At 45.9% G+C, this 21,798-nt stretch overlaps 1 protein-coding gene across 1 annotated transcript in view; it reads left to right on the forward strand.

The window, feature by feature from the left end:
• The window catches only part of LOC144827922 (uncharacterized), a 171,211-nt gene extending 149,739 nt beyond the window's left edge, over positions 1–21,472 (forward strand). The window contains exons 4-5 of the mRNA XM_078686085.1: positions 9,601–9,745; positions 19,728–21,472. Of these exons, the coding sequence (XP_078542211.1) occupies positions 9,601–9,745; positions 19,728–21,149 (1,567 nt within the window). The 3' untranslated portion in view covers positions 21,150–21,472. The remainder of the gene's footprint in view (positions 1–9,600; positions 9,746–19,727) is intronic.
• Positions 21,473–21,798: the final 326 nt, after the last annotated feature.

Genomic DNA, 21,798 nt, shown 5'->3' on the forward strand with positions numbered 1-21,798 from the left:
CCCTTTGTACCAACGTATATGGTGAGCCTGAGTCCGCTACGATACTTATTGGCACGCCACCTATCAACATGTCCAGTACCGGTTTGTTCGATCTCCTACCGCCCACACTCAAAACTTGGTCCTCGATGCACAGTATCTCATCTTCCTCCGCTTGGTCTCTTCCTTCCCCGTCTTCCTGGTCCATGTCAACGAATTTCACCGTGTTGCGGGCCATTTTCTTCCTACTAACCTTTTCGTAATGTCCCATCACTCCACAGAACATGCACTTAGCCCGGAAGGCCCGGCATCTTTTGTCATTTGCCTCGTGGTTCCAGCTGCCACATCGGTAGCATGATGACTTGCTCCCATTTGGCTGCCTTCCTGGCGGACCTGGCTTCCCTTGCCATTTGTTGGGTACTTTATAGTTGGAGCTTGTGTTTCTATTTCCACCTTTCGGTTCTTCGTCCTCTATTCTATTGACCATGGGCTTGGTCGCCATTTCCCTTTTCGCCGTCTCCGCACACCTGCGTGCCAATTCTGCCTTCTTCACCATCGCAATCGCCTCTTTCAACGTGGTGTCGCCACACGACCATAGTTTGTCCTGCACCGCCTTCATTGGGGTATGCATCACTATCTGGTCCCAGATGAAATCATCATGGAGGCCGCCAAACTGACACGTGGACGCCAACTTCTTCAGCGCCGCCACATAGTCATCAATAGACTCGCCCGGTTCTTGCTTCCGCTGTTGCAAGTTGTATCGGTCTATGGATACGCAGACTGCTGGTCGGTAATGTTCATCAAGTTCTTCTAGAGCGTGTGCGTACACGTCATCGTCACTCGATTGTCTCTGCTTGGGTACTAAATTCTTGAATACTCTGATCCCCTCCGGGCCCAAGTTATGTAGCAAAATTCTCCTTTTCCTGACGCTCGTGAAAGGTTCTTCATTCTCATCCTCCAGGACCTCGATGTAGTTAGTGATGTATTCTTTCAAATCCTCCCACTTCATCAGGGGTTCTCCTGGTTTCGGCAGGAATGGAACTGGCGCCGTCGCCGAAGATGATTGGGCGCACATGCTGTCGCGCCCTTTTAGCACAACTTTCTGCGATTTGGGGCTCCCCGGCGTGCCGTCCTCTTCGTCTACACTCGGTCGGGGCTGGGTCTCTACCTTCTCACCAGTGTCTGTGGCCCCTGGATCTGCCAGCGCTACTGACCGGCCGGGTGGTCCCGTAGGGTATGATGCCTGGGACACCTAGCTGTCTGTCAGCACGTGGTCCGTCGCAGTAGTGCCCCTCTACGCCCCTTATAGGACTGCCGGTATGTGGTCTCACCGGATGTGCCGCTTCTGCCGCGCTCTGTGTGCCCCATGCGTGCTCCTCAGCTCCTGCAGTGACCCAGCCTGTTCCTCGGCCTCAGTGGCTAGTAGGGGTGCTGTGGGTATGTCCAGGGTCCAGATAGCCTCCACGGTGGGTCCTCCTCGTGGTCAGAGTACCCTTGTCTCCATTGTAAAGATGTGTTAATCACATATGAGGCAGACACCTTGTAAGTAGATGGCAGGTGTTTATTTAAATTATGTTCGCCAACACACAGAGCGCCGAGCGTGTTTCTGCACACAGCTCCGACACCCGAATGATCGCGCTATGAAAAGCGCGATCCAAAATGGCCACCGTTCACGCTACGTCGTCACGTAGCGTGAACAACTAGAGCGGCAATTCTACACTTAGAGTTTTTCATTGCTCATATGGGTGTAATTTCTGATATCTCTATATTTCCCTTGTCTTCATTGCTACATTTTGCTCGCGAGAAAGTGTCACTCATAGTCGTTGAAATGTCACTCAGAACTACCCTGAAATTACGAAAATGTCACACATAGCATTCTGAAAGCTTGGCAGCTATGTAGAGAGCACCTCCAACGATCTCCCTCTGCTGAAGGAAATAAACCACGAGTTACACCACCCGAGTTCGCGCTATATAAATCTGCAAATGAAAGAAAAAAAGATATAATAATTTGCGAGACCTATTGCATTGTAAGTGCTTGTGTCCCTTTCTATCCGGGTGGGCTGTGGTCATAGTCCGCTCTCTATGTTTATGCCTCTGTCGCTGTTTTGTGGCATAACTGTACCGTCAACGGAAGTTCCCCTGTGCGGTGGCCGTCACTTCCGACGTGGGCTCTGCCGCCGCTTCTGGGCTTGCCAAGAGCAGGACAAGCTTCTCGTAGGTAAGTGATTGGAGGCGAGGGCGGTTTTGTAGGAGGTGCTGGAGACACCGGAGGGCTGAGGACGCAGAACATAGGACGATGGTGGGTGCTGAAAGGGCAGGGAAGTGAAGTGTGTTTGATCAAAGCAAAGGAGAAGGGATTGCTGTAGTGACAGCAGAAGGGTGTCTGGGGTTAATCGCAAGAAAGATTAAGGAGGAAATACGAAAGTAAGAATGGGAACGTATGGGGCTAGAAAAAATTGTGGTGCCGGAGGAGCAATAAGTCAAGTGGTAGAAACTAGAGTCGGTGGTGCTCGATGCTTCAGCGGAGATCTGGGTGTGGTGATGGGGAGCAACGGTTCTGAGGTTGTGTTGCAAGGAGCGGGGATTTGATGCGAGAGCGGGTAGGTAGGTAGACTGGACATCGTAAAGGCAGGTAGTAAAAGGATGCGCCGAGGGCAGAGGAGAGTGGTGGTCATAACGGGTTGACGATCTGGATTGGGTGTTGGAGAGGAGAGCAAGATTTTTTGGGGAAGGAGGGTGTTGTGACGAGAGAGAGACACAGGAAGGTTGGGTTGCTGGAGTCTTGGGTGGAGACACCTGTGCTAAAGGTTAGGAAGAGGATGAAGTGTTACGATGGCGAAGGGATGCTGGAGGGACTGTTGACTTGAAACACCACACACGGGCATTGTCCCTGTGTTGCCGGTTTTGGCGTTTTAATGGCGTGTGATGAAGTCACTGAAAAGGTTAATGAAGGAGATCGTATTGAAGGATTAAAAGAGTGGTGATGGCCAAAGGAGGAAGATGCGAGGATTATGCTAGACTATAGCTGGGTGTCGATTGAGGGGTGGTCTAGGGCTAGGAGAGATAGTGGAGGGATTCGAGATGACTAGTGGTCTGCCAGCTGAACGCAATAATGACAGGCTGGAGGAAGGGTGTCTGTTGGCGTAAGACCGTGGACGCTAGAGGAGTGGAGTTAGTCTGTACTGTAAGAACAAAGTGTTGAAGGGAGGTGGACTGTAGTCAGTCATGTTAAGCTGATGATGATGATATAGGAGTAGATGAGTATTTGGGGACTGTAGGTAAGCAGTGTTCTGGAAACAGTTAGTGTGTGTGTGTTGGTGGTACAGTCCGGCTAGGACGGTGCTGTATAGAGGAGAAGTGATTCTGAAAGGCGTGCTGAAGGGAATGGAATGGGGCTTAGAAGGGTGTCCGCGAAGAACAGAAGAAAGAGGAGGAGGGAGTGTTGGATGAAGTATACAGGAGATTATGTGTCACCAGAAGCAAGAGGATGGGTGATGGTGATTGAGTGGCAGGGCAAGAAGAGAATGGGCAGAGGACCAGGATGAGGATGTGCTGAATGGAGGGGCATGTACTGGAGGGATATGAGGTAAGGTGCAATAAGTGGATACTGTGCTGGAGTTGGAACCATGGGTGATAACTGGCTAGGGGTTAAAGCTACATGTGTAAGATGTGGGAAGGCTGGAGAGGGGAGTAAGGGAGGCTTGAAGCCGTTTCAGTGTTAGGAGAGGACCTCTTGCTAGAGGTCACCACGAGGGTGGGGAGGCCCCCTGGGGTGCCAGCTGCTTCACAGTGAAACCCATTGGATGAATAATGTGAAAGGGAGTCCCCAAATTACAGCGTTACCATACATATATAAAATAACAAAACATTATGGGTTATGTTAACACTGCAAGTTTGAAGAAAGGAAAGCATTGCAGAACTAGGGGCTGTGGAAAGGATTAGTAGTGTAAATGGGATGGTTGGAAGGACTGCGGAAGCGTGAAGTGTATGATCTTTGTGCATGTTTTTATGATATGGCACACACCAACACGTTTTAAGATAATTAGCTAATTGCATCAGTTTGCAAGATCATGAAAGTGGTATTTTCCATGATGTTTACATTTTTTGAAGGTAAATAGCAGGGCTTTATTTTGGTGCACTCTTTACTACATGCAGTGTTGGGAGACCTAAAAAGGGATGGGGGCTTGATGGGTTCTATGAGATTCTAGAGTGAGGGTATTGGAGGAAGAAGTCCCTGAACAAATGTTTTATAAGGACTCAAAAGAACTATGTTTTGGCTGTAGGATGCAGTAGTCGAGAATCAGAATTTGCTGCCAAGAGTGGTGCTTGAGTGTTTATGGTGTAGGCTTTTGGGGAGTGCTGGGAGGCCTAGCATAAGTAGCAAATGTACTGCATGCTGACTGACTCTGAAAGGTTATGTAAAAGGAACTGGAGAGGTACATTGAGGGGAGATTAGAGTGTAACTTATTTACAGATAGCTGGGATATTTTCCAACTGTGTTTTTCAGGGCTTGGTGGGGCAAAGTAAATGTAAATATCTGCAATTGGGTTTAGAGAAGGGTATTCCACAGAAACCATACTTTTGGGAGTGAGTGAAATGTTGCGCAGCCATTTGGATGTTGGGGACACTGTGGCACTCATATTGTTAGACCTGAGCGCCGCATTTAATACGGTGTCCCATACTGTGCTTTTGCAAACACTTCGATCCATTGGCGTGACTGGAGTTGCTTTGGCATGGATAGCAAATTTTCTGTCTGGTCGCACATTTCAGGTTTCTTCTTCTAAAGCAGTTTCCAAAGTGCATGCTTCCCCTTACGGAGTGCCACAGGGCTCGATGTTCAGCCCTTTATTGTTTAACATTTATGTTAAACCATTTGCTGATATTGCAGAGGAGGCATGGCTGTCAATTTTTTCCTACGCTGATGACACCCAAATAGTCTTCTCCCTTTCTGCTAAAGGAGCCGTTGGGCCCTCTTTTCTTCAAGTTGGATTGAGCAAAATCATACAGTGGATGCAAGTCAATTCACTTACGCTTAATAGAGAGAAGACGGAGGTGCTCATCCCAGGGAAAAAGAAAGAACTTTTGGGCCCCCACTCTGATAATTAATTTGTTCCATGTAAAGGACTCACTACCTAAATATGGTAGAATAGTCAAATCATAACTATGTGCTAACCCGTAGAAAGAATTTTATATTTTTTTGTGTTCCTGTTTCAAACAGCACTCTATTCAAAAATGGCCTGTAGTCCTTTGAAATCTCATTCTGTAGTTTATTGTGGTATATTTTCATGTCTACACTTTCTTTTTTAATTATTTGTGTTTAAATAGGCTACACCATTCCCATGCATGCTCTGTCTCCACCGCATGCAGTTGTCAAAAGACAAGTCGTATCCAATTTAGACGTGAATGGTTTTTTTATGCTCTGCCTGAACCTTCTGACCAAAGCTTCTATAGGCTAATTTTGAGCTGCAATTCAGTGACACGTCCTCCCATGGACAATAGTATAATGTCCTTCTCCTTTTAATTTGCAAATAGGTTAGCGGATCAGAGGGGTTGTTGAAAACCACATATTTCAGTCATCTGAATGTTAGCATCTTGAGAATTGTACATAATATTCTAGATATGTGATGAAGAGGTATTAAAATATATATTTATCAACAAATATTAAAAAGTTTAAAAAAAACTATATAAATGTACCAGCTTTAAATTAGTCAGTATTTGTCATTGGTCATCCACAATGCACTTTGAGCTATAATAGAAGGAATAAAGGTTGTGTGTGATGCTGTGTTTCGTTTGTTTTACCCCTTATCCCAGATCTAAAATTATTTAAGTAGGGGTACCTTTTTCTCATGTGACAAAAGTGAGCTGTAGAAGTGCAGATATCTGGTTGCAGATGGCTTGCAAGATAATGTTGCCTTATTTGGTAAATGACAGACTTCGAGCTGCAGAAAAGACAATGAGATAAAACTCTAGCGAAGGGACTCTGTTTGAAGGCCTCCTTTAACCCCTTGCACGCTGATGACGGAACCGCTCCGTCATCAGCTGCGGGTGCGCTGTGCTGATGACGGAGCGGTTCCGTCATGGCCCGCTCGCCGCTCATGCGCGGCGCTAATTCCGCGCCTGCGCTGAGCGTTCTATTGAGCGGGGCGGGCCATGACGGAACCGCTCCGTCATAAGCACAGCGCAACCGACGCTGGTGACGGAGCGGTTCCGTCACCAGCATGCGGCCGCCCCGCCCCCTTAGCACTGCGGCGGAATAGCCGCCGCAGTGAAGGGGTTAAACCTTTGTAGATGTATTCCTCCTACCCCATCTCTGCATTCTGTGAAGGAATTAAGTGACGTGCACAACCCTTTCTTATCCTTCTCAATGTTAGGCCGTATGTCTGCAGCAAACAAAGATCAACACCAGGAAACCTATTTCGATCGCTCCTTTGCTTATGATTCTCAACTCAACGTTGTTTTACTCCTGGGGTTCACCATTTGTTTAGAATTAGCCCGTTGCTATCTGAATATCTACCTGACGGTCAATCAAGATTAAAGAGCCTCCTTGCTGGGAGGTTTTAGATTATTTCAGTAATCACATTTTTACACTTACCTGTAAGGTTCTGTTTATTTCTTTGCCTGCGCACCAAATATTGCGTTTCATTCCAGATTTGCCTTTGGTGCCTAAATAGTTCTTTGGCCTGTTCCTTACTTAGTTGTACTTCATCAGTACACATTGAGTGAATTAATTTTCCCAGGTGACAATGCTAGCCTCAATATTTCCTATTGTTCTTGCCATTCTTTGTTGTGAGTTTAGTACTTTGCCACCACTGCCAAATGGACAATGTGTGTTGTAATTTTTCTTCTAATTTGTTTTTGGAGGAAAAATATTCTTTCAGTGCTGTTGGATGTTGCTTTGTTTCAGACCGAAGTTGCCATCTTAGCAGTGTTTTCGTTGTTCATCCTTCTCATAGTCTGTGGGCCTCACTCATTGCCTGCTTTTAGGATTGAAAAGTTTGAGTTTGGCTGTTTAAGACTGCTTGCCTCAGTGTATATACTATCTTTAACTCAATAGTTATTGCTTTTCTTATTGCACCATTTGAAGTCAGTAGTCCAGGTTGGAGGGTCTTTTGTAGAGTTACTGTGTCCTTTCTCATCCGGGAGAAACTGGCACCAGAGTTCGTTCTTGTGCTTTACCTATGAGGTGTAGTATCACCGAAAGCTCTCCAGTTTTTGTTAGGTCGAGCCTGGGAGGCGCATGTGCTCCTCTGTGAGGCATGCTGTGTTAGAGTATGGACTTGAAGCCCCACCCACTCTCCTCCCATTTTTGCCATTGGCTTGTGTCAGTGTTATTTGTAAATACTGGCTTCTGATGCGTTAATAGGTTTGTTTGTCCCTCCTTAGTACCGCCCTGTTTTCATTTGTAACCTCCCATGAGGACTGGCCCTTTTACTTCGGATATTACACGCTCTGTCTTATTTATCTGTAAGCCACATTTTCTTTAATGAGTTTCTCCTGCTGCAGGCACGACCTGCTTTCCTGCAACATGTAGCGTGTCATGCGTGCTGTCACTTTCCAAGAAGCAACAATGGCAGCTGCTTCTTTGAAATGCAGTAGGTTTTGCATTTATAAGCGTTTGAGCTATTGGCATTGTAAATGACTGCCTTATATTTGTGTTAATTATCATACAGATAAATAAAAGGCATTGTCTTTGACAATGCCAATGGCTTACACTCGCACAAATGGGAGACCTATTGCATTGCAAATGCTTGTCTAAAACACTTTAGTCATGATAACCCTAGCCTGGGCGGGCAAACAGCCTAGAATTGGGTAGGACAAGCTCGCACTTCTCTATGACCAGGATGGATTCAGAGCTCCGGATTTACCCTTATATTGTCTGTGCGCTCAGGCTCAATTTGCCCACTATTGGTTCCACCCCCTCCACATCTTCTGTTCTTAACAATAGAAAGTGATGATGCACACCCTATTTCACTCACAGCCAGTCTGTCACACAGGTGCTCGGAGATACCTGAGTGGAAATTAACACCATTAACTGCACCACAAGGGCGTGGAGGACTCTGGATACCAGAGCCAGCAAGCTTCCACTATGTGCCCCAGCACTCCCACTGCGATATCAACCAAATATATCAGCCGCCCAAGAGAGAGGGGCATTTACTGTACTTGGGGAGCAAGGATTAATGACAGTGGGGTGTGTGTATCCTGGCGGGATGTTTATGGATATAGCAGATTTGCTGCAGACACAGCATCAGACCCCACTCCTGGCATTCACATATCACCAGCTACAGACTGCTGTGAGAGAGTTGCACCCTCAATTCCCTGCTGAACTCCCGGCTCTTAACACTCTTCAGACACTACTTACTCGCACCACATGCAGGAAACCTATCGCAAACTAATACAGTGCTTTACAGCGATACAAACAGATTGAGTTACACACAACCCTACAGAAGTGACACACTGTTTTGGATACACCTGTAAGCCCGGAGGAGTGGAGATTCTGTTTTACACTACCAGGCATGCTCACATTCAATTGTAATTTTGAAAATAATTCATTATAAATACTTTCAACAAATGTTTTATTCTCCTCTATGATTTTTTTAAAATACAGATTACGTGTGGATGCCAATTGTGTGCATTGTGGTGCTGAGGAGATGGATTTTATGCGAATGGCTTGGCAGTGTGCGCAGGTTAGACAGTTCTGGGAGCAGGTGGTGACTGCTCTTACTGACAAGGTGCTTGAGTCTGTGGAGTGCACCCCTTGGCTCTGTTTGCTTGGATTCGTTAAGCCATTACAACCAGCACATCGCGAACTGGTGGTGGTAACGCTCCTTTATTAGGTCGAGGACCGTAGGCTGCGCTTGCGCAGTCTCGCTCCGAGATTTAATGTTTCTTAGTAAGAAGGCATTAACCCGCCCCTCTTCTCCATTGGCTGGCTTCCTAAACGGAGGCCAGCCATTGGAGTAGAGGGGCGTCACTCCCTTTAATCCCCGTCTTTTTCAGATTCAAGGGCGTTTTTTTCCGCTTCTTTCTTGTTTTCTTTCTCTCCTCTTCCCATTGGCTGGAATTTTACCTTCCAGCCAATGGGAAGAGGAGAGAACGAAAACCGCGCCCCCGAATCTGAAAATGTCGGCGCTTTTCTGAAGCCATTTCTGCCCGACTGCGAAGAAGTAGAGAAGCTGCTGAGTCCTCCGGTGAGTGTTTGCTCCCCTGCCCCCTCGTTCGTTGTGCTTGCTCTCCTGCCCTTGCCCCCTCGTTTGTTGCTTTTACGAGCGCCGCCCTGTCTCTTCACACACTGCCTACATACAAAACTAATTTTACTACGTTTCTGCAGACTGAAGCATACAACAAACATACTACGAATCCAATTGCAGAATGTAGCAGTCTAATTGTGTTACCATATCACTGCTGTTGCGTAAACACAATGTAGGTTCTATAGTAAAACACAGCGGGAACGCGATAGTAATCTGCAACGTGCCGAAACCGGATGCTAGTCTCTGTGGCATCATGTTGCAACGGTGAGAGCGGGAACTGGCCCTCCACCATATTTGATGGGGAAGTCGGGGGTCTCCGCCATGTTGGTGAGGGCGGAAGCGGTTCTTGGCGCCCTTTCCTGCTCTCTAATTGCAGCATGGCAGCTCTGAGCGGCATTACCAACGGGACGCTGGAGGGTGGCGAAGGGGGCAACCGGGTGACAGTAGCGCTGGGCGACGAAGGCAAAGGGAAGGTGGCCGACCTGCTTGCCATGGACGCGGACCTGGTGTGCAGGTGTCAGGTAAGAGCTCGCTTAGAGGAGACGGGAAGCACCGCCCATCACAGAGGTGGGAGTTTGATTGAGAGGTTGATGTGAAGGTCAGTTAGTCAATTGGAAGGACAGTCCACTTTATTGAAATGTACATTTTAATGGGCAACTGCGGTGGAAGGATAGCCATTTTCAGGTCGGAAGTTATCTTTTGCCATGTTAGCCTATAATTCATATCTCACACGGTGAATACGCTATGATCTACCCACAATGCATCGTCAAAATTTCGCAACGGATTAAATGCTGCATCCTTATTCTCGGACGATGTGTCGACATTTCCCACTAAGGCATTTCAGTGGAAAATATTTCTTCAGACACTACATTACCAAATGAAAGAATGCACCTAGTAGATCAGGTGTGCTGTAAGACAAGGCAGCGGCAGTGGCGTAACGGGTGTTTCGTGTGCCCTGTATTACCACCCTCCCTTTCCTCCCGCTGTTTGAACTGTGAAATAGTCATACTGAAGGTTCAGTGGGCCCTTATGGGCACGGCGCCACTGCACCTGCTACAGAAATAAAAGCTACGCTCCAGGACAGTAGTGACAGCCAGGCACGCCCTGGAGCTGCATGGGCATCGACTGAGTGGCGCGGGTGTTGTGTAGCAAGTGGAGTCTGGCACTAACCGTGCCACCTTTGTGTTTTGTCAGGAAGTGGACTAATTTGACATTTTACAGTAAACACCCTCTTTGTGTTTTCATCAGGGAGGTAACAACGCTGGACACACCGTGGTTGTGGATCGTGGAGTATGACTTCATTGGTTTGAGATTTTTTTCTTGCCTCTGTTCCCTGCTACTGTTCATTTTTCGTGCTTCTGTTCCCTGCTTCTGATCGTTCCCTGCTTGTCATCGTTCTTTTCTTGCCTCTGTTCCCTGGGGCGTTACTGTGCAGAGATGGGCATGTGGCTGACCTAGAGTGACGGATGTCTGTGTGTGTGGGGGGCTCTGTCTGTGTGTGTGTGTGGGGCAATGTCTGTGTGTGTGTGTGTGGGGCAATGTCTGTGTGTGTGGGGGGCAATGTCTGTGTGTGTGTGGGGCAATGTCTGTGTGTGTGTGTGGGGCAATGTCTGTGTGTGTGTGTGGGGCAATGTCTGTGTGTGTGTGGGGCAATGTCTGTGTGTGTGTGGGGCAATGTCTGTGTGTGTGTGTGGGGCAATGTCTGTGTGTGTGTGTGGGGCAATGTCTGTGTGTGTGTGTGGCAATGTCTGTGTGTGTGGGGGCAATGTCTGTGTGTGTGTGGGGGGCTCTGTCTGTGTGTGTGTGGGGGGCTCTGTCTGTGTGTGTGTGTGTGTGGGGGGCTCTGTCTGTGTGTGTGTGGGGCTCTGTCTGTGTGTGTGTGGGGCAATGTCTGTGTGTGTGTGGGGCAATGTCTGTGTGTGGGGGGCTCTGTCTGTGTGTGTGTGGGGGTCTGTGTGTGTGTGGGGCAATGTCTGTGTGTGTGTGGGGCTCTGTCTGTGTGTGTGTGGGGCAATGTCTGTGTGTGTGTGGGGCATTGTCTGTGTGTGTGTGGGGGGCAATGTCTGTGTGTGGGGCAATGTCTGTGTGTGGGGCATTGTGTGTGTGTGGGGGGCTCTGTCTGTGTGTGTGGGGGGCTCTGTCTGTGTGTGTGGGGGGCTCTGTCTGTGTGTGGGGGGGGCTCTGTCTGTGTGTGTGGGGGGGCTCTGTCTGTGTGTGTGGGGGGGCTCTGTCTGTGTGTGTGTGGCTCTGTCTGTGTGTGTGTGGCTCTGTCTGTGTGTGTGGGGGGCTCTGTCTGTGTGTGGGGCTCTGTGTGTGTGTGGGGGGTTCTGTCTGTGTGTGTGTGGGGCTCTGTGTGTGGGGGGGCTCTGTCTGTGTGTGTGTGTGGGGCTCTGTGTGTGTGTGGGGGGCTCTGTGTGTGTGTGGGGCTCTGTGTGTGGGGGGGCTCTGTCTGTGTGTGTGTGTGTGGGGGGGCTCTGTCTGTGTGTGTGTGGGGCTCTGTCTGTGTGTGTGTGTGGGGGGGCTCTGTCTGTGTGTGTGGCTCTGTCTGTGTGTTTGGCTCTGTGTGTGTGTGTGTGGCTCTGTGTGTGTGTGTGTGGCTCTGTGTGTGTGTGGGACTCTGTGTGTGTGTGTGTGTGTCTCTCTGCGTGTGTGTGGCTCTCTGTGTGTGTGTGTGTGTATGTGTGGCTCTCTGTGCGTGTGTGTGTGGCTCTCTGTGCGTGTGTGTGGCTCTGTGTGTGTGTGTGTGTGGCTCTGTGTCCGCTAATACTCTACTACTCTCTAATGCTCACCTATTGCCATTGTAAAGGACAATACCATTTGTTTATGTTTATAAAAAAATTTTTAAAAAATGCCATTTGCAATGCCAATAGCTCTAACTTTAACAAAGCCGAGACCATTGCATTGTAAATGCTTGTTTATTTAGTTATGAAGTTCTACGTATCGCGAACCTGACCCTAGTGGGTATCGGAGCTTTTTACATAAAGGGGGTGGTAGGATATAGGTGTGAGATCAATAACTAATCACATACACTATCATGGAACAAACATTGAGGATTAACACATTAATACGTTTTACCTCCATCGGGAGTCAGCAATGTAGTAGTCAAAATCAGCAAATGAATAACAGGCAGGTATAAAATCAATAAACAAAAGGTGTAATCTTAGGGCAATAACTTGTTCATCAGAAATGTTTTCACTTCTTTTTTGAAGGAGGAGGTAGACGTAGTTCAAAATCTTCGGGGCAAGATTCAAGAAGGTTCTATAGCACGTTTTTTTATATATGAAAAAGTTGTGATTTCAGTAGCAGAGTGCTAGCACTTTGTGATCATCCGTCCCTCGATAGTTCTAGCTTGTGTGCCAAATACCTGGTTGTATTGAAATGTAGTGCTTTATGAGTCATGCACGCAATCATTAGTTGTATTCTTGTCTCATAATGGAACCAGTTCAGGGATGTTAGATCCGGGAAGATGTGCTTATTTCTTTTTGACCCGCTGACAAGTCTAGCAGCAGCATTAAGGAAGGCCGGGGGAGGGGGAGGCAGCTTGTATCTAGGCAGGCTGCATAGCACAGTACTTCCGTAATCCATCCTGGGCAGCACAAGAGCTTGGACTTTAAATTTAAGGTAGTCCTGTGGGAGGAAGTGTTTTGGTTTTCTTAAAATGCTCATCTGATTATTCACTCTTTTGGTGACAGTACTGATGTGATCCTACATATTCAAGTATTTGTCCATTGTAATTCCCAAGGATCTAGCAAAGTCTATGTGAGGAGAACAGTCGACGGTAGTTCGATTTTTCATCCAAAGGTCGATCTTTATTGTTGTTAGGAGGAGGACATCCGTTTTGTCAGCATTGAGTTTGAGCTGGTTGCCAGTGAGCCAATGTCAAGTGTGTTGTAAAGTAGTGTTGAGTGACAGGATGTCTTCTGGGGAGGAGATTTTCAGATACAATTGGGTACGATCTGCATACATGTGATAATGAATGTTAGCAGATTTCAAGGAGTCTACAAGAGATTTCTAGAATATATTGGAGAATGGGTTCGAGTGCGGATCCCTGTGGAACCCCAAGAGTGACCGTGGAGGGCTCAGAAAATGATTGATTAACCATTGACTATTTGGGTTCCGTTGTAGAGGAATGAAGTAAACCAATGCAGTAGAGATCCTGTAAATCCCATCGTCCTTTCAAGTAGATTTTGTAGACCATTGTGTTGAACAAATATCTTCTGCATTTGACACTGTTAATTTGAACAGTTTTATATAGCGCTGGCTAGACCCGGAGGTATCATAGTGCTTTACATGAGGAACAGCAAGTTACGAGGAACAAAATTACACAGTTACAGGAGCCAAGTTAAACATAGGAGAAAAGCAGTGAATCAACAATAACATAAGTTGTTAGAGGCTACCATAGCCAAGACACACGCCCTATGAGGTATGGAAATTAGAGGGGGAATGGTAAAAAAAAGGGATAAGGAATGTAGATTGGGTTAGGTGGACACGGCTGGAAGGGGGCAGCAGCTTCAGGAACACTGGGGGAGGAGGCGTGGGGGGGGGGGAGGAAACACAGCGGAGAGAAAAAGAAAAACTATGTCCAAAGTCCGGCTGGGTAGGTGACGGCTGCGAGGGTGAAACTAAAGCCAATCTCCTCTATACCTGCCTAAACAGCTCCACCAGGCATTGGCCATGTTGCTCGGGCTCTGCCGTCAGTAAACATATATGGTTTCCACCCCAGGGGCATCGTCTCTTCTGCAGTCACTCTATTCCTATTGTAGTCGTTTTTTCAATAGTTTTATTCCAGACATTTCCGATTTTATTAAGTCTACTGAGTTTATGTCTGATCTGGAGATCAATTTAAGATTCTTTGCCCTGGGTTTAGTAGTTCTGTTACAAATACTCCGTTGCTAGTCGCCATCTTAAGGTCAGGTTGATCAGTAATAGTGAATTAAGGCATCAGGCGCTTTTTTGGTGACCATTTTGAAGTCGGGTTGGTCACAAAAAATACTTAATGAATTATAAAAAGAAAGAAAATATGCCCCTTACTACGAGAAAATTCTCTTTTCTTTTTATATTTCTATAGTGGAGGTACAGTGATTTTCTTCAGGCTCCCTCAGGTGTCCATCTTGCAGATCGCGGTATACGTTTCTGAGAACAACGTGCTCTCCGATGATCACTAAGCACAGAAACCCGCTTACCTGAAGAAGAAGAAAGTTGTTGGGCTGGCCGCCTTAATGTGAGTCTTGTGACGTGCTAGTGAAACTGCTGGACTCTTCCCTGCCGTAACCGCTTCTGTATCGAGGGCTCCTGCGGACCTGTGAAGGGCCGAGCCCATGCGGACACTCTGCGACCAGACCTTGGGCAGCTTTGCTCGGGAGGGTGGGGGGGAGTGGGGTGGCGCTGTCTGCCCTTCCTATAGCTGGCGTGTAGGTGTTGCTGCTGACAGGCGTGCTGCTGGGCGCCGACATTGGGTGCCGCTCATCTGCTAGCAGGTGCTGCTGCAAGAATGCCACGGTGCTTCGGACTAGGTCTGGCTCTTGGTCCGTTGGATTGATCCTACCATTCATTATGGCAGAGCGGCAGATGTAACAGTGCTCGAGGGTTACGATGCTAGCTCCTCTTCGTGCCAGGAAGTTGCCATCTTGAGGTCCTACAACCAAGTTCACCTGTTCCTCAACTTTGCCAGTACTGGCTTCGTCTCCTTCAGTGAATGCCTGGAAAAACCCCTGGGGTATCGTCGAACCGGGCATTCAGTCTTCGGGGGAGAGATAGTCCAGAGGGAGGCCAAAACCCTGGGAAAACTACAAAAGGCGATCCCTAGCCTGGGAGCTCCCGGCCAGAGCTCTTTACTCGTTGGCCATATTGGATTGACCTCAAGTAGTATAAGAAGGCATGATTCATTTTGGTACAGCATTTTTAATATGTCATCCATAATGTCTGGGAGCCATGATTCAGTGATGTGATCTTGACGGAAGCCGGATTAGTGTTGGTCCAGGAGTTGGAAGTTATCTATGCGGATGCAAAATTGGATTTGGACACAGTTTTTCCAGAAGCTTTGCCAAAGTGGGGATGTTGGAGCTTGGATGGAAGTTGTTATGCTCTTGTCAATCTACAGTTGGCTTTTTCAGAATGGGGGTAACCTACCCTACTTATAGACATTCGGGGATTGTGCCTTGACTTAGCAAGGCATGCACAATCTTACGCCATAAGAGGAGGATAGAAGGTTTGATCTCCTTAAAGATAGGTAAAGGGTCAATGAAATGATTAGATGGGTTTAAAGCTTAAAGAATGTTGTAAATGTCACTTTCATTGAGGGGTGTTAAAGTGTGCAAAGCAGCATTGTTTTTGGGGACCTGCCCAGGGTGACCAACCAGATCAGCGGTCTGGGAGGTTTGTAGAAAGATGTGCGAGACATCCGGAAGTAGTTCCCTCGCAGAGTGTATATCATTTTCAATGATTTTAGTTTTTCCCACGAAGAAGGAAGCTAAGTCATCGCTGCTTGGAAGTGTGATGGACCCATCGCCAAGCGGGTTTAGTATATTGAGCGATTGTTGGCTTGGTCAAGCTGGGATGCATATGTAATCTTGCAGCCGCATTCTTAACAATCTGCAGCCTTTTTGTTACAGACCCGGAGACGCCCAGATAAAGAACGTTGCAATCGTCAATTCATGAGATGGGTAGAGACTGTACAATCATTTGCCCATCCTTGGGACGGTAAAAGCCAGTTATCGATTTAAGGCTTCTAAGAGTACCAAATATTGTTCCTGAGAATGCCTTGACTTTTGGCTCCAACAAAAGAGTATCGTCCAGCCACTGACAGCCAAGTTGTTTATAACAGATTTCGGCTTGAGAGGAAATCCTAATACCCTCGGCCACAAGTGATCTCCCTTGACCTGAGAGTGTCTCCCCAGCAGGAGGATCTCTATTTTATTAGCATTCAACTTCAGACAGTTAGAATGCATCAATTCAACGACGGCGATCATACACCTCTGAAAGTTGACATCATCCTCCGTGGACCCGCTGTCAGAGAGACGATAAGTTGTTGGGCGTCATCAGCATACAATACCAAAGACAACCCAAATGATTTCACAACATCCACCAGCGGCCTAACCTAGATGTTAAAGAGGGTGGCCATTCAGATTGAGCCTTGGGGGATGCCATGCTCCAAAGCTTTTTGAGAGGATAAGAAGGGGGGGGAAATCATTTGGAAAGATTGATCACTTAAGGAAAAGGCAAACCATGCCCAGGCCTTGCCCCCCCGATCTCATGAAGTCGCCATTGCAGCACCTCATGAGATACTGTATCAAAGATGGCGCTTAGGTCTAAAACAAATGACTGTAGTCGAGCCACCTTCATCTAAAGCTAGATGCAAAGCCTCCTTCACTGTAGGGGGAGAAGACTCCGTACTTTGGAAGGATCTAAATCCATTCTGTGAAGAGTTTAATAATTGATTCTTCTCTAAGAAGGGTGTCAGAAGATTGTTCTCCTGTTTCTCCACTACCTGTGCCAGAAATGCTAGGAGAGAGATTGGTAGATAGTTTTCTGGCTGAGCTGCGTTAAGAAAGGATTTTTTTCAAAAGAGGGAGGTGTTTCTGTTGGTCTTGAGAGATATGAGACCTAACTCATAGATGGGGCACCGACCTCACGTGGGATTGTGGCTAGATATTACTGAGGAGAAAGATGAAGTATCACTGAGAATGGGGTGAGGACCCTGATTGTGAATGTGGTTAGTCATCGCTGAATGTCTGACTTCTACAAATAAGTTAATTGGTCACAGACTAGTGCGTACACTATCTCACACTGGAATGTACCTCTGAAAACAGTTGCACATCTAGTGGTCACTTGAAATTATATTGAATCATAAAGCGCGTCGACGTAAGACTAGGCCTGATGTGGTTTAAAGAAATACTACCTGCAAATATTTTTTCTCACCTTCGTGGTTTGGGACTGAGCAAGGATATATGAGCACTCTTCATTTGCATTTGAAGTTGCAGATGTCATTCTGGCTGCGTGCTACCCCTCTGCCAGGGCTGATTACTCAGCACATTGTGTTTCTTGGTGTACTGAGGAGGATGATGTTTTTCGCCGATGCCCCTGCACCTCAGGGCACATGTCATGTAAGTACCTACATCGTTGTAGATCTGACTTATCTCTGGAAAGTGCTTTTGTTCTCTGTGGACGATCAACTTTGGAATGTCCATGTTTCTCCCCATTGTATGTGTGGAATGCATAGAGAGCTGGGAAGGAATTATTGGTCTTTTGGGAGTATGTGTATAAACAGTGAGAGGCTCTGTGGCAAAATGGTTGTGTAGAACATTTACGAATGAAAGGATGTCTGAGATTAGTCTGGATCTTGTTGTTCTGTGTACAGGAACAGGGCACTAGGCTCTTTTGCGTGCCTGCAAAATCTCTCTCTACTGAGGTAACAAATGGAGGGCATGCAGGAAAGAGTTGGTGAGACACTCCCCGTCATGCTCAATCTTAGGGATGTGACTCTTTGCCCAGCAGTCATTCAATGGTGAGCATGCTCATTGGTTCCCGGCAGATGCGAGTGTCACCCTCCCAGATCACCTTAAACTTTTATCACTCCTCGTTCCCCAACCCCTGTTCCCTTGGAACAGCATGGTGCAATGGTAGGGGAACACCTTCAGGAGATGATTGCTGGTGGGCGTGAGTTGGCTTCCTAAGGGGTATAACTTACTTTGCAAGGCTGGGAAGGCTCTCATAGTCCTGGATTGTTATCTGGGAAGAGAAGGATGTTGACTACCCGTCCTCACAGTATCGGACATTCGCTATCTTGAAGCTCACATGTGCTCTGCGAGGTAGGGATACCTGTGTTGGGATCATAAATAATTCTTGGTTTTGTAGTCCCATGTATGCTTGTGTGATTTGATTCCCTGACTTGTGTCTTTTAGTAGTAGTGGGTTTCTGAATGTATTCCTCCAGAGACCAGTTGTTTGTGTCTATTCGCTGTTGGTTGATTTATGCTTCCTCACCCAGTTAGTCAATGAGTACAAATGAAGAAAGATTCTACAGCACAATCCCTAAATGAATTTTTTAAATGGCATGACTTGTCCTCACATTATTGCTTTAGGGGGGAAAACTAACTTGCCTTAGGACATTGTATATCTGAAATGTGAAATACTGCAACATTTTCTCAGGGAAGTAATCCAGTATTAATTATATTATGGAAGTTTACTTTACAAAGCCAGTATGATCCTCGGTCGGTTCCAGTGGCGCTTCCCTTCCAGGGATCTGGTATTTGGAGTCTGAATCAGTGGAGCGGCCATTCATACACTCTACTAGTCCTATAAGTAACTAGCCAGTCTTCGGAGTACTGGTGCTGTAGTTGGGTTAGCAAAAAATTAAGTGTCATTATTAAGATGCACCAGGTTTATCAAAACTGAACAGTTTTGATAATTTCTGACCTGATTGGCAGGGGCACCAACTGGATCGAAAAGTTTACCAGTTGCAATCAGAAAACTATACTTAACATTTATGCTATAGCTGTGACATTAAACCTTAATATTTCAAGTGCAGCCCCGTTGCTTTTCTGCTACTGTCTCTCTCCCCTTCAGACTCATTCTTTCTTCATAGAGTTTGTCTGTTATTGTCCCTTTGATGAAAGCAGGTACCCGAGTTCATTCTGACCCTCACAGGGAGTTTTCTCATTCACAGAATCAAAGAACCTGATGAAGAGACCTGCTGTACCCCAGCATCAGAAAACACCATGTCCGCATCACCAGATGATCAATCATATCAGTGTGTAGAGTCTGAGAAAGCCCTCAGCTGGAGGTTGGACCTGGATATAGACCCTACGATATACGTTCAGGAGAGAAACACAAGCCTATTGTAAGAAAAAGCTTGTGCAGAGATCACCTTTATGGACAGTTTAAAAGATGCACAACCACAGATCATCTCTTTGAGTATGCTGAGTGAGAAAACATTTTCTATGAGTTTTTACCTGAGACAGTTTCCTCAGATATTCTGTTCTAGTGAGAAAGCAAACTAGTGCAGAATGGGAGAAAAGCTTAACTCGGCACTCTAACAATTTGAATTCTAATGTGAAATCTGAATATCCTGAGGATAAACCATACCAGTGTAAGGAGTGTGAGAAAAACGTGACACCTCCCTCCTCCCTCCCTCCCCCAAAACATTTCTGTTGAAATATCAGAGAATGCTTACCGGTGAGAAAATCTAGCTGTATATATATTATGGATAAACCTGTAGTGAGGGCTCGTCGCCGCACAGACATCAAATAGTTCCTCTTGAGGATAGGTCATACCAGTGTACGGAATATTGCAAAAGCTCCACTAAACCAAAGAAGCTGTTGAGAGACCAGAGAGTCTTTACAGGAGATCTACAATTGTACAGACTGTGGAAAAAGCTTCACTGAGAATTGCACACTGGTGAAGCAACAGATAATCTGTGCTGGTGATAAACCGTTTCAGTGTAATGAATGTGGGAAAAACTTCATCGAGAAGAAATCCCTGTTGTGATATTGTCCATACTGGTTAGAAACCATGCGACTGTACAAAAAGTGGAAAAAGATTAACTGAAAAGGGCACACTGGTGAAGTATAAGCTAATGTATACCGGTGAGGAACCCTCTAAGTGTACCGTATGTGAGAAAATCTTCACTTGGAATAGCATACTGTACATTCATCAGAGTACCGATATTGGTGAGAAACCCTATCACTGTACAGAATGTAGGAAATACTTTAGTGAGAATGGCACACTGGTGACACATCAGACACCCCATTCCAGTGATAAACCCTATCAGTGTACAGAATGTGAGAAATGCTTCACTGCAAATAGCACACTGTTGGCACACCAGAGACTACATAATGGTGAGAAACCCTATCAGTATACAAAATGTGGGAAAAGCTTCATTAAAACATACAGTTTGTTGAAACACCGGAAAGTCCATATTGGAGAGAACTCATTCAGCTGCACAGAATGTGGAAAAAAGTTCACTCAGAAGAGCGCTCTGTTGAATCATCAGAGAGTCCATACTGGTGAGAAACCATATCAGTGCGCAGAATGTGGGAAAAATGTCACTGACAAGAAATCACTGTTGATACATCAGAGAATTCATACTGGTGAAAAACCATATCCATGTGAAGAATGTGGGAAAAGATTCACTGAGAAAGGCACTCTGGTAAAGCATCTGAGAATACATACTGGTGAGAAACCGTATCAGTGTATTGAATGTGGAAGATGCTTCACTCAGAAGATAGCTATCTTAAGACATCAAAGAACCCATACTGGGGAGAAGCCCTATCAGTGCACAGAATGTGGGAAAAGCTTCAGTGTGAAGAGCAGCCTGGTGGATCATCAGAGAATCCATACTGACGAGAAACCATATCAATGTACTGAATGTGGGAAAAGCTTTACTGAGAAGGGTACGCTGTTGAGCCATCAGAGAATCCATACTGGTGAGAAACCCCATCACTGTACAGAATGTGGAAAAAGGTTCACTCAGAAGAGCACACTGTTGAAGCATCAGAGAATCCACACTGGTGAGAAACCCTATCTGTGTACAGAATGCGGAAAAAGCTTTACTTTGAAGGGCACACTGTTAAAGCATCAGAGAATCCATACGGGTGAGAAACCGTATTGGTGTACTGAATGTGGAAAAAGCTTCACTGTGAAGAGCACATTGTTAAAGCATCAGAGAATCCACACCGGTGAGAAACCGTATTGGTGTACTGAATGTGGGAGAGGCTTCACTAAGAAGAAAGCTATCTTAAGACATCAAATAATCCACGCTGGTGAGAAGCTGTATCCCTGCACAGAATGTAGGGAAAGCTTCACCGATAAGAAATCACTGTTAATACATCAAAGAATTCATATTGATGAGGAAACTTTTCATTGTTTGAATGTGGAAAAGCTTCGCGCAGATTCCCTCATTAAAGGCAATTCCTTGTGTCAAACATGAGAAACGCTTCACAAGGATGCAGATATTGTAAAATAATCTGAGAATATCTTCATTGTAGAAAACTCATAGCCTAAAATATGGAATAATAGTAAAGCAAGGGGACATAAAATAGATCAGCATTTGGGAGATAAAATGGATACAAAGGTGTTTCCAGAAGACAAATCCAAAATATAATAAGAGTCCTCTCTTTCACCTTTTTCTATTATTTGACAATATCTTCATGTTTAAAACATTGCCATCTTGCCCTGCATAGGGGTACGTGACTGGTAAATATAATTGTGTGCGTAATTGTTGAAAGTATAAAGGTAAAGATCATCATCGTCAAGGTGTCAGACCCAGAGCTTTTTTTTAGTCAGTATTACCCTGTTAACTCACTATCTGAAATTTCCTCTCTATGACAACAACTGTGCTTTCACAAGATACTACTTGTAACATGAATTTATATGCATGTGTTGACACACACCGGTGAAAAAGAGTGGGCACCAAGAACACTGTATTTGGAAAAACAAAGCAAGAGTCACACAATTCATACTGTTAGAAAATTCCATGTTAAAGCTTCAATGCAATGTAACTGACTTGAGAAAATATTTATAATTACTTATGAGAAGACATCATGATGTAACATGTAATATGCTGTTTATTATCATTG

Source organism: Lissotriton helveticus, chromosome 4_1 (assembly GCF_964261635.1).
Source record: "Lissotriton helveticus chromosome 4_1, aLisHel1.1, whole genome shotgun sequence".
NCBI classification, from domain to species: domain Eukaryota; kingdom Metazoa; phylum Chordata; class Amphibia; order Caudata; family Salamandridae; genus Lissotriton; species Lissotriton helveticus.